Raw genomic sequence first — 12425 nt, forward strand, 5'->3', positions numbered from 1 at the left:
TATTTCTCAGCCAATCTCTTCTGGACCAGAAAAAGATCCAGAAAAGAAAAGGGATTCTCTACAGAATGTAAAATTTCCCCACAAGAGACAGTTTGTAGGGTCATTTCAAAAGATGTCAAAGAAATATATTTTAGAGTAAAATACTTCGGCTTATTTCAGGGCCTGCTGTCTGTCATGTGATGCTATGTTAGAGTCAGGTTGGAATTTGGTATCTTATTGTTCTGGAGAGTCTCTTCTGTCCGTCTTAGGGTCTCTATTTTGATGTTTAATGGGTCAGTTGTGTGCCTGAACTCTAAAGGGAGGAGGGTATAATAAGGCATGTCCAACAGCTCCCCTGACTGCTTGTTGCGGTCTGAACTAGTTTTTCAGGTTTAGTTGGGTCCCCTTGGCTGAGACGAAGCTTCATTCAGTGAGTTGGTGGGGCTTAGAATTTTATTTTTGGCTTACGCTTTTAACATACACTTTCAGAGCCACTACTGAAAGGCGCATGCCACCCTAAGCACTAGGGATAGCGTAGAGGAACACAGCCCAAGTCCCTGCTGTTGGAGCGTGCAGGCTAGTAGGGAAGCAGACACTAGGCAGACAAATATATATAACAGAGAGGCAGGGAGTGGCACTTACTCTGAGGAAAGATAAACCGGGGAAGGACTAGACAGTGGCAGAGTGCCTTTCTAATGCATGTTGGAGAGACCCTCTGTGGATGTGATGTTTGAGCAAAGAGCTCAATAAAGTGTGAATCAGCTTGGCTAGGGATAGAATGTTCCAGGCTAAGGAAGAACAATGCAGAGGCCCTACATCTGGAGCATGCTTGGCCTGTGTGAAGAGCAACAAGAAGGTCAGAAGGGCTGGAAGGGAGTGAGGGACAGGAGAGATGTGAGGATGGAGAGGCAACTGGGACCTGGTCACCCAGGGCTTTGTGGGTCCCAGTAAGAATGTCGGATTTTGTTGGAATGGCAATGGGAGGTCACTGGAGGTCTTGGGGTAGGAGAAGGATGTGAAGGTTGGTGGGGGGATAAAAGAGATCAGGCTCTACTCTCAGCCCCCCTGCCCAACCCTCAGCCTTTCAGCCATGGAGGTGATGTCTTCATCAGTTCCAGGGCTGTGATGTCTCTATGGCCAGTTAGCTGAGACTCTGGGACCCAGAAGACAGGACTTGGAATGGGAGGCTCCATTAGCAGCTTCTCTCTGATCCCTTCCCCTGGGAAGGGATCTTCTTCCATGTTCTGCCTTCTTCCATGTCCGTCTGTTACTCCAGGACCAGAGAACTTTTGTCTGATTATCATAGTCTCTACAAGCTCTCCATGGCCAGCACTGTGTTGGGACTTGAGGAGGGTGGAGTCCATTCACTATTCTGTGAGATGAACTTGCCTGACATGGTGCTTGGCACTTAGTAGGTACACAGACACAAGTTCCCTTCCTCCACAACTACATAAAATGATTGCCCTTGTCAGTCAGGAGACCAAGAAAGATGTCTTTTAGGGAAGGAGGTGGGGAGCTTCGTTCTCTCCAGCTGCTGAATAGGCTTGAGGACTCCGTCTCTATGTACTCAGAAGCCATGGTTGTGTGTTTCTAAATGTCACTTATTCATTCCTCCAGTTAACTTTCTTACTCCTCTTCTGTCCTGGGCTTTGTGCCAGACACTAGGGTAGCAGGATGAAAAGGTCATAGTCTCTGTTCTTAGAATTACTTGGAGGACTTATTAAAATACAGATTCCAAGGCCCATGCCCAGAGGCTAGTTTTTTGAGCAGGCCCAGGACTCAGCATTTTACCAGGTTCCCAGGCAATTGTGAAGCTTGCTGAAATTTGAGAGTCAGTCCTCCAAGCGTCTGGGCATGGGCCCTAAAATCCACATTTTTGGTAACTCCTGTAAGTAATTATGATTTAAATAAACTGTATTAGTTTCCTGTGGCTGCTGTCACGAATTACCCCAAATTGGGTAGCTTAAAGCAACAGAGATTTTTTCTGTCATGGTCCTGAAGGGCAAAAATCCAAAATCAGGTGGTATTCCCTCCCGAGGCTCTTGGGGAAATTCTGATTCTGGTGGCTCCAGGGATTTTTTGACTTGTAGTTTCACCACTTTCATTTCTGCCTCTGTGTTCACACTGCTATCTCCTCCTTTGTCTGCCTTATCTTCTGTTTCTTGTAAGGACACTTGTCATTGGATTTAGGGACTAGCCAGATAATCCAGGATGATCTCATTATTGCAAGATGCTTGATTACTTTGCAAAGACTCCTTTTTCAAATAAGTCACCATGTTCACAAGTTGCAAGACATGAACATGTCTTTCTGGGAGCCACCATTCAATCCACTACAAGGACCCTGGACCATACTTTGAGAAAAACTTGCGTGTGCCTTGTAGGAAATGGGCTGATCAGAGAGACACTAAGGAGGCAGAAGTAACAGGAGCTGTCAATGGGCAAGCTGGGTGGAAGAGGATAAGGAAGAGTTGCTAATGGCTCCCACTGTTCTGACCTGGGGGCTCTGGGACATTGATGATGCAGTTCCTGGAGACAGAGGGTGTGGAAAAAGTCAGCTGGGCCATTTGGAAAGAGCAGAGCCCTGAGCACCTGGAACACAGGTCAGATATATTTTGATGGGAAAGTGACAGAAAAGTAGCATCGACAATCGATTTGCATCTAGGAATTGGGATCCCTGCCCTAATCTCTCTCCTTTATGCAGCTGTGTCCTGCTTTTCATGACTCTAGAAAGCAGAGGGGAAAGTGGATGTAAGATATAGATTAGTCTGTCTTGTAGGGTTTTCTCTTGGTCCCGTTGTGGGACCAGCCAGTGTCCACACCTGTGGCCTTTGGTATCCAATTTAAAGTAGTTCTTCTCTTTCCACGATCACACAGTAAAGGAGCCCCTGTAGTGCTCCAGGACTGAGTCTAGTTTTTAGCATAGCATGCAACAAGAACAGAAAAGGCAGAACTGGGAAGGACATGTCAATGGGCAGCAGTGAGGTGGTATAAAGACCCTGGGCATTTGGAGGCAACAGAAAGAGAAAGGTCTGCTTCAAGGACCAACTTGGCCTCTTCCCATCTCTGCCCTGGCAGCACCAGCAGCTGCACATTGGCCCTTCTTGCTACTTCCATGGCAAAACCGAGGTTGCTCTACCTCGCCTGCTGACACAGCTGAGTGCAGAGTGCATCTAGACCCCAACATGAGGTGCCCTTCTCTCAGAACAAACGAGCCTTCGAAACTCCAGCAAACAGTGCTGATGAATTGCCCTTGGCTTCTTAGGCATCATTTTCTCGTAATTATAATGGGAAGAAGACATGGACCCCCACTGAGAACGGGGAGCTAGCCTGCCCCTAGAGCAAGGCAGAATCCCTCTCTGAGGACCACACTCAAGCAGAACGGATTTTTCTAAGACTTAGAGAAGAAACAAAATCTGATTTAATTCTTAGGAAATTGCTTTTTTTAACCCACCTGTGTAAGCCTGTATTTAAATGCTAATATATTTGGCCTGCCGGGATGCCACATTTATTTTCTTCCTTAGCAGCAACAAAAATCATTTATTTATGAGAATTCTAGCTCCTTCCTGCTCTCCTGAGTTCCTCATCTTCATTTCCATCTACCAGCTGGATATTTGTCTTCCGAAGACGTACAAAATCTGTAACCGTCTCCCTCCCCAGACCGGATTCTCTTTATACCTTTCCTGTTTCTGTTTCCAGAACTACTGATGACTTTTGCCTCCCTCTGCTTCCCCCGTGCCTTCCTCCAATCAGTCATTAATCACACTGCTCAACCTTCCTCCCACCGGGACAAATAACATCACTTGCCTAAGCCTCCATTTCCTCATCTATAAAATGGGTTTAATAAATACTAATACCTACTTCATGAGCTTGTTACAAGACTAGGATGAGCTAATCCAAATAAAAAACCCAGAACAGCATCTGGCAACAGCGTAACACATCACAGTGATATTTCTGTAATGATTGTGACAATGATCATGACCCCCGTGGAACCTGCCCCTTTCCTCTTTGTGATTTTTCTATCAGCTGACCAGCAAACTCTGGGATACCCCTCTCCTGCTCATTAGAAAACACAGACCAGACACGCTTCATTTCATCAGGATTTTTGCTGCCTGAAATTCTCTACCTTATGAATCTGTTTGTTTGTGGTCTGAGTACCCCCTCCCCTGCTCAGCCTGTAAAATGCAACTTCCATGAAGCAAGGGATTTTCTTTTTTATTATTATTATTATACTTCATGTTCTAGGGTGCCTGTGCACGACGTGCAGGTTTGTTACGTATATATACATGTGCCATGTTGGTGTGCTGCACCCGTGAACTCGTCATTTACATTAGGTATATCTCCTAATGCTATCCCTCCCCCCCGCCACCCCACAGCAAGCCCCGGTGTGTGTGTGATGTTCCCCTTCCTGTGTCCAAGGGATCTTACTGTTCAATTCCCACCTGTGAGTGAGAACATGCAGTGCTTGGTTTTCTGTTCTGAGGCAAGGGATTTTCTTATTTACCAGCATATCCCTAATGGCTGGCACATAGTAGGTGTCGGGTAAATATTTGCTGAATGAACACATGAGGAGAAAAAGGCTCTAGGGTTTTAGGAAGGAAGACATCTAGACGGCAGTGGTTTTTAAGTCCTTCACACTCAGGTTTCAGGGCTCCCTTCTCTGCTCTGCTCATTTCTGCTTTGCTAGCAGCCCTGTGACAAGCTCTGTCACTATGCCGGGAGAGAGATGCAGGCTGGAAGAAGAGAGTGTTTTTCTAGTTCACTTCTGCCTGCATCTACAAGGCAATAGTTCTTGACCCTGGCATCAAATACGTTCCAGCTGCAGCAGCTGGTTGCAGTTTGTAGTGTTTTTCTTTCTTTAACTCCCAGAATGAAGCTCATTACACAACCTCAGGACATCAGCATCAGCCAGCAGGCACTGCCTCTGCAGAAGTCTAGGGCTCAGCCTCACTGGGCCCCTTTGCTGAAGTTCTAGGTCCAGGGGATTCCAGCCTCGATTTCCTTTGCCCTCTACTCACCCCAACCCAGCTCTAGGAGTGGTAGCTGCTTCCTGCAGTTCCTACCTCTATGATTCCTCAGTGTTCCTTTTAGCCTCCTGCAGTCCTCCACTGTTAGCTTAACAAGTCTTTATGTGAGATTCTCTCTGTTAAACTGGCTGCTGTGGTCTCTTTCTCTTGGCTGGACAGTGACTGATCCCTTGTCTAGTCATTTCCTGCCTCCCCTCCCATGCTATAACTCTGGCCTTAGAGGGAATTCTTTCCAGAACAAATATCTTCAATCTCTCTCCACGATGCATCCAGAGACTGAGAGTGTACGATTATGATAGACAGCTACTAACTTCTTCCAATATCGAGGCGAAATATACCTCTCTAACACTGTGAGTCACTTTAATTCTGAGCCCTGGTGAGATATCAAACAAGGTTTTGTAAATTTTAGAGTCAAATGTCAAATGATCTTGGATTCAAATTCAGCTTCAGTTGTGTGACCATCAAGAAGTTACCTTCCCTCTCTGGGCCTCTGTTTCCTCACCTATAGAATAGATAATATCATAATAGCTACATCATAGGGCTATAATAAAGATTTAAGGTATGTACGTACTTAGAACAGTCGCCTGCATGGGGAAGAAACTTGGTGAATGATGCTATCATTATCATTATTGAGGAGGACAGCCTTTCAACCTTCTGAAGGACAGAGTGTCTTCTCTTAGCCTTGCACTCAAAGTCGGAGCACTTTCCCAGGCCCAGACACCAGCTGGAGCCCCCATCTGCCTGTCCTACTTCCGCCTGGAACTGGGGTGTGAAGATTCCCATAAACGTTTCAGGTGGAGAGAAAACTCTGACTTCCCAAGTTCCTTTGGATAACGCACATCTGTGACCCAGAGGCTGACTAACACATGGCTGCTGATGGTCTCATTTCTTGGGTCTCAGGTGCTACGTAAATCCTCTTCCCTGTTCCTTATTTACAGAATAGCACATTCCTTGCGCAGAGCACGATTCTCTCCTGTACTCTCCTATCATGCACCGCATACTGGCACACCTTGCCTTCCTTTGCTGGGAATGTTCTTGGCACACTGAGTCCCTTGCCCATGTGTTGGGGGATATTGCTGTGTGGTGTTTTGGATACTGCTGACCCTCTCTGGGCCTGACTTATTTGTCCAAGGCTGAGAGTTCAAACACATGATGCCTTGCAGAGATCAGAGGAGAATCCAAAATGCCTACTGCTGGGAGAGATAAACATAATTTCCAACAATTAAAAAGTCTCACCTGCACAGCCTCTATTTATTTTCACCTTCCTTTTTCTGTGCTTGCTTGGTTTCCACCTCTGTGAGTTCTTTTCCACTCACCACAGCTTCAGTGATCTCAATCTTCTCTTCCTCTTCTGGAATTCTCTACTCCTCCCTTGACAAAAGTTGTTTTATAATGGCTTCATGTGAGGACAACGATCCCATCTCACACGTTCTTTGGAGCCCTCCACAGCATTTGCCTGGGACTGGGCACATAGTAGGTGTTCAGGACTCCAGACTGATAGAGAATGTTTCTTGTCTAGTCACATAGATGGTAGGGGGCTGTTTTGGGGATGGGGCAGGAATGGCATCAGCATCAATAGTAGGAGAGGTAGGAGCAGCAGCAATAACCTTTGCCATTGACATAATAACCTCTGCCATGTACTATACCAGCCACTATATTAAGCACATTAATTTCATTTAAACTTTCCCTAGACCCTATGAGTCAGGGATTATTATTTCCATTTTACAGAAGAAAAAACTGAGGCTCGGTGAGGCTAACCTGTTTGTTCAATGGCTGCTGAGTTGAGCTCAACCCTAGGATTGAGCTCAGGGCTGTCTTTGGCCTTTGCGCTTGTTATTCTCACAGCCTTAATATTCTTCCCCCCAGAGAGCTGTAAGGCTGGTTTGGGTCTCTGCTCAAATGTCATTTTAATAGAAGCCTTCCCCAGTGGTTCTATCTGAAATCAGAGTTCCCATTACTCTCTATCCATTTGATTAGTTTTCTTTTTCTTTAAAGCACTCTCTCTTGTACGGAGACATATTTGTTGACTGTTTTTGTCCCTGGACCACATGAATATAATGTCAATAAGCCCAGGGACTTTGTGTGTTCTATCCACCACTGTATCCTCAGCACCTGGAGCAGAGTCCATGATAATGGTATACTTTCCATAGGCATGTGTAGGATAAACAAGTGAGTCAGTAAATACCTGGTGCAAAGATCTGTGCTCTTATCCATTACACATCTGGCTTGGAGGAGCTATGGGATGTTCATAGGATTTGCCAGAGCAAACAACATATGCTTTTGTTTCTTTCCCAATATATAGTCAAATGTTGGGATTCCTGAACTGGGGCCCAAATGCAGATCCACCCTGGGCATCTCTTATCATCCCTGAACAGAGGCTGCTGACAGTCTCGTGGCAGTCATTCCTCCAGCAGGATTCCTGACTAGATTTCCAGGCCGAAGACTGAGTTCTGGATCACCTAATATCACTACTGTCACAGCCTTTCTTCCTTTGGCTTCTCAATTTTTAGTCTTACCCTGTCTGATGGGATGGAAGAGAGGAGCAACTGGGCATAGCTGAGAGTCCTATGTCCTGCAAAGTGAACTCACCTATTCAGAGGACAGTATTATTTTTGGTAAAATGATCAGATGGGTCCCACACCCTCCCTTCCAAACTTTCTGTCTCTGATCTTTCTCCTCCTTGGTGCCCAGGTTGTCTGCTCTTTGCCCACTCCTTGCCTGCCAGGTCGTGCTCCATGATCTTCTTAACACCTACCTGCCTCATGCCTCAATTCCACTAAGATTCTACAAAGTGAAAGAAATTAGTTAGATAACTGATTCTCAACAAGGACTGAGTGTCTCGTGGTGAATCGCCTCCTCTGTAAGTCCATGAGAGCTCTGACCTTGTCTCAATTGTCTGGCTCAACCCTTTCTGCACCCTGGGTGCTCAGCTCTTTCCTACACACTGGGAGCTCAGTAAATACTGGATAAGTGAATGAGTGAACCAAAGGCTAAGTGCCTTTAACATTCCCGGACACCATGTGCCTTTTATCTGGGACTTTCAACTCTTTTTTTTTTTTTTTTTTGAGACGGAGTCTCGCTCTGTCGCCCAGGCTGGAGTGCAGTGGCCGGATCTCAGCTCACTGCAAGCTCCGCCTCCCGGGTTTACGCCATTCTCCTGCCTCAGCCTCCAGAGTAGCTGGGACTACAGGCGCCCACCACCTCACCCGGCTAGTTTCTTGTATTTTTTTTAGAGACAGGGTTTCACTGTGTTAGCCAGGATGGTCTCGATCTGCTGACCTCGTGATCCGCCCGTCTCGGCCTCCCAAAGTGCTGGGATTACAGGCTTGAGCAGGCAGACAGTGAATAACACGGCAATTTCAAGCCCTAAGACATCCAGCACAATGGGGTATTTCCTGCCAGAGCTACTTCTGTTTTATATGCTCTGACTCCTACCATGCTGACAAGGCTTGAGGGTTTTGGGGCTTTGAAAAGGCTCTGAGTTTGCAGACTGTCTCTCAGGCCTCTTTTCAGAGCTGAAATTTGTTGATGACCACTCTAAGGGCTGATATTTCTTTCTTGAAGATTCACTTCCACAATGATTCCCAGAACATGGGGTAAAAATCAGACCTGATACATGAGTTCTGGCTTATCTGGCATTTTATAAACTGGCAGTCTCCATTCTCTGTCTCTTAAGCAACTGATTCCTCTTGAACATCCCGGAGAAGCAGATCAAAGGGAGACAGTTGGGGCAGAAGAAGAGAGTTTCCAGTGCATAGCCTTATTCAGATGAAGGTGTTTCATATCTGCTGTTCACAAGTAGCCACACTACATTCACAGATGTGCCCATGGCCAGGGACCACAAGGACTTTCTGAAGAAAGCAAAGCAGGATTGTTTTGGGGGAGGTTCACACCCAGTGAAGAGGGTGGGATGAGATGTCCCTGCCACCAAGGTCCCTTCCAACTCACGCAGCCTAGGGTACTGAATGGCAGCCAGGTTTTTTGTGGAGCAATAGCTGGACTTGCAGTTTCACTGTTAAGAGTGTTGCATTGTATTCTAATTATATGAAACTCGGTCATTCCTTTATGACATTTCTGAGGAATACTATCTCAATCAAGAAAAGCCCTAATTGCACTCCTTTCTTATCCCAGTGAGAGAGCAGATTCGTGACTGCTCCACAGGGGTGGAGGCTGGAATTCAGTAGTCTGACTTTGAGTCGGGGATACCTGGAGCAGGAGGTGGTCAGGGGCATTGTCCTTTCCAAGTCAGGAAGGCAGACAGCACCTGCTGTTGGTGCCAAGGTTACTGGACAGGCTGCGTGGGCTCTGTCTGTCTGTCCGATGTTCACAGGCCGGCTCCCCGGAGGCTCCACACTCAGCCCAGCTTCTCTGAGATGCAAACCAGGCCACTCTGAGGCTGCCTGCAAACTTTCTGCTGAGCGCTGACAGCCACTTCCTGCGCTGCGGGGAGTTCTTCCAGATCCTGATCAAGGCACAGAGAATTGATCTATCAGATTAACCAGGAAGGAAAGAGTGGGAGAGCGAGTGTGGGAGACTGTGGGGCTGAGTGTTTTCTGCGTAGCAGTCCCCTCCCTTCTGACTTGAGTATTAATTGCTACATTACTGCTGCCATGTAAGAAAGACAGTCAGCAAAGCCTGGGAGAGCTCCAGCTCCTCCCTCCTTGCTCTGCTCAGCTTTACTCTCCTCCTCGGTTCCCTTGGAGTACCTTGTGCCCCGGCAGTGCTGTCCTGGCCCTGGCATCCTGAGGTCCTCCCGTGGCGAGGACTTAAGTGGACAGCAGGAGTGGGTGGAGAGAGGGAGGGAGAGTTTGCCCTGCAGGCTCTCTGGATGCAGAAGCCAGACTCGCTGCAGAGGCAGCTGTGCTGTTCCCGGAGCCTGGCTTTGGGGGTGCATCCGTCACTCAGGGTTCACCCAGGCAGGCTCCAAGTTCCTGGGGTGCACAAGGTGGGTGCTGTCCCTTCTGGGTGCTGACAGCCGAGCCTGGCTCCCCTCCACCACCATGAGCGGCTGCTCCAAAAGATGCAAGCTCGGGTTCGTGAAATTTGCCCAGACCATCTTTAAGCTCATCACTGGGACCCTCAGCAAAGGTATGGAAACTGGCCTTGTCCCTGCTTTCTGTCTTGATACGACCTGGCTGGTCGTATTGCCTCGGTGTGGTGAGCGTGGCCATTCTGGTGCAGCCAGGTCTTGGAAAAGGCTGGGGAAATTGGTGGCTGGGATTCGAGGTTGCTGACAACCTGGGTCCTGGCTCTGAGTAGGCAGGCACCCAGCCAGGGAACTCAGCTGGCTGTAATTGCCTGGAACTTTGGAAATGGAGTTGGTGGTGTGTGGCTGATAGGTTACAGGCGGGCAGAGGGACAGAACCCTTTCCAGAGCATTGGAAGTGGCTTAGCGTGACTGGAGTTTCAAGAAGTTATCCACGGAGGGTTGTATTTTGTTGATAAAAGAGAGATTTGATGCAGTGGGTTGTGAGTAATTCTGCAGAACAGAGACGCTTGAGGGGGCCAGCGGGAGGTGGTGATGGACCGGAATCTGCTTTGCACTGGTGGATTCAAGAAACTGGATCAGCTCTGCACCTCAGGTGCCAAGAGCTTCCTCTCATAGGGTTCCAGGGTCTCGTGCTTCTGGGGCTTCATTCATCGTTCTGCTTTCTTGGATCCCTGTCCCTCCACATTTCATGCCTATGTCCATGCCTGTCTTTTCTGCTTCTCCAAGAACTGGGGTGGCAGGTGGTTTGCAGGAGTGACTGTCTGGGCAGACCAGAAAGTGTGGCTATGGAACAGAATTAGGGCTGCAGCCCCAGATGGGCCCACAGCCGGGAGGCAGAAAGAAGGCTAACTCCTCAGGGCCTGGCCCTGTGTCTTAAACCCCATTTTACACTCGGCACCAGGGAAGGTGAGGCCCTCGGAGGGATCTGGCCAACTTTCTGGAGATGATGTCAAGGGAGAGCAGCAGCGTGATGTGGTTCCACTGGCTGAAAAAATGTCTTTAAATATTCATGCTGTCTTTCAGGAAGAGTCTTTTGGGGGCTGGGGGGAGAGGCACTGGAAGCAGCCGGCAGAATATTCAAGGAAGGAGCCCACAAACCTTTGATGGGTTTTTGAAAAATAACAGTGAGCGCAGAGACAGACTATGTGCAGCCAGATCTCATGACATGGCTCAGGTGCCTGCTGCCTAGTGGGTCTGGTCGGGTGTATGTTGTGTGGCATGTGTGAGTGGTGGGAATGATGGGATTCTGTTTATCTCCTTCCTTGGGAGGCTCTGACCTTCCTGTTATTTCCCTACCATCCTTCTGAAATGGGGCACTGCTCCTCCAAGATACCCAGGTGGGTTGAGCCCCCATTGTGGAGGGCCAGGCTGCCTGGCAGAATGACTGGAGGCCAGAAGTGGGGTGAACAGGAGGTTAATGGGTATAGCTGTAGTTGCTCTCAGTGGCTTTACCTCCTGGAGAAGGAGAAAGCAAAGGGGTTAGGAAATTTCACAAAGTTTCCCCATTCAATCCTCAGAGACAACTGGAAGGTTTTCTTTCCACATTACAGAGAGCAGGACCTAAGAGGGTGATGGGTGTGAGGCAGCATCCTGTCGCAGCCTCTTATGGAGGGCTTGTCCCCACCTGCAGTCTAGTGGCGACCCAGACCCCACACACAGATGCTCCCTGGATGTCACACTGAGTGCCGAGATAGGGGGATCATGGGGGTTTCCCGTAAGTGCAGCAGAAAGAGCTTTGGCCTAAGGAAACCTGGATCTCAACTCTGATTCTGCTACCTGGGCAAGTCACAATCTCTCTGAGCCTCAGTTTCTTCATCTGTAAAACGAGTCCATTACCTCCAGCCTGTCTACCTCCTAGCACTGGTGCAAAGATCCAGCGGCACCTAGCCATGGAATCCCTTTGTGGAGTGTGTTGCCATGACTAGTTATGAGGGTGGGGTCAGGGCTGAGATGAACATGGGTCTGCAGAGAGAGACCCCAACCCATTCCCCTGGCAGGACCAGGGTCAGAGCTCCTCAGTTGCTCCTGACTCACTCCTGCAGGTGAGTCTGTACTTCCCAAGCAGCGCCAAAAGAGGAATGAGATCACAGAAGGCCATTATGCAGCAAGAGGGGTGACTGAAAAAGCAAGCTGGCAAAGGAGAGAGCATGGGCAAAGAACTCTGTGTGCATGTGTATTTGAGAGAGAGAGACAGAGACAGGGACAGAAACAGAGCGAGGGTAGATGGCCACTTGAATAAATGATCAGGAAGATATTTTCTTCTGCATACTTGCCTGTGTTCATTCGTTCAGAGTTTATTTATTGAGCACCTACTCTGTGCCATGCTTACTGCAAGACAACAGACATGTGAATGAATAAGACACAAGCCCTCCATCAAGAGGGCTTGTCCCCACCTACAGATGGGTACCCAGGCCTCACATGCAGATACTCCC

The 12425-nt window shown here is 48.2% G+C and overlaps 1 protein-coding gene across 1 annotated transcript in view; it reads left to right on the forward strand.

Moving 5' to 3' along the window:
- The first annotated feature begins 8331 nt into the window (after nt 1–8331).
- KCNIP1 (potassium voltage-gated channel interacting protein 1) overlaps nt 8332–12425 on the forward strand; it is a 394968-nt gene continuing 390874 nt past the window's right edge. The window contains exon 1 of the mRNA XM_017849415.1: nt 8332–10091. Within this exon, the coding sequence (XP_017704904.1) occupies nt 10004–10091 (88 nt within the window). The 5' untranslated portion in view covers nt 8332–10003. The remainder of the gene's footprint in view (nt 10092–12425) is intronic.

Source organism: Rhinopithecus bieti, unplaced genomic scaffold, assembly GCF_001698545.2.
Source record: "Rhinopithecus bieti isolate Rb0 unplaced genomic scaffold, ASM169854v2 scaffold_30732, whole genome shotgun sequence".
Taxonomy (NCBI): domain Eukaryota; kingdom Metazoa; phylum Chordata; class Mammalia; order Primates; family Cercopithecidae; genus Rhinopithecus; species Rhinopithecus bieti.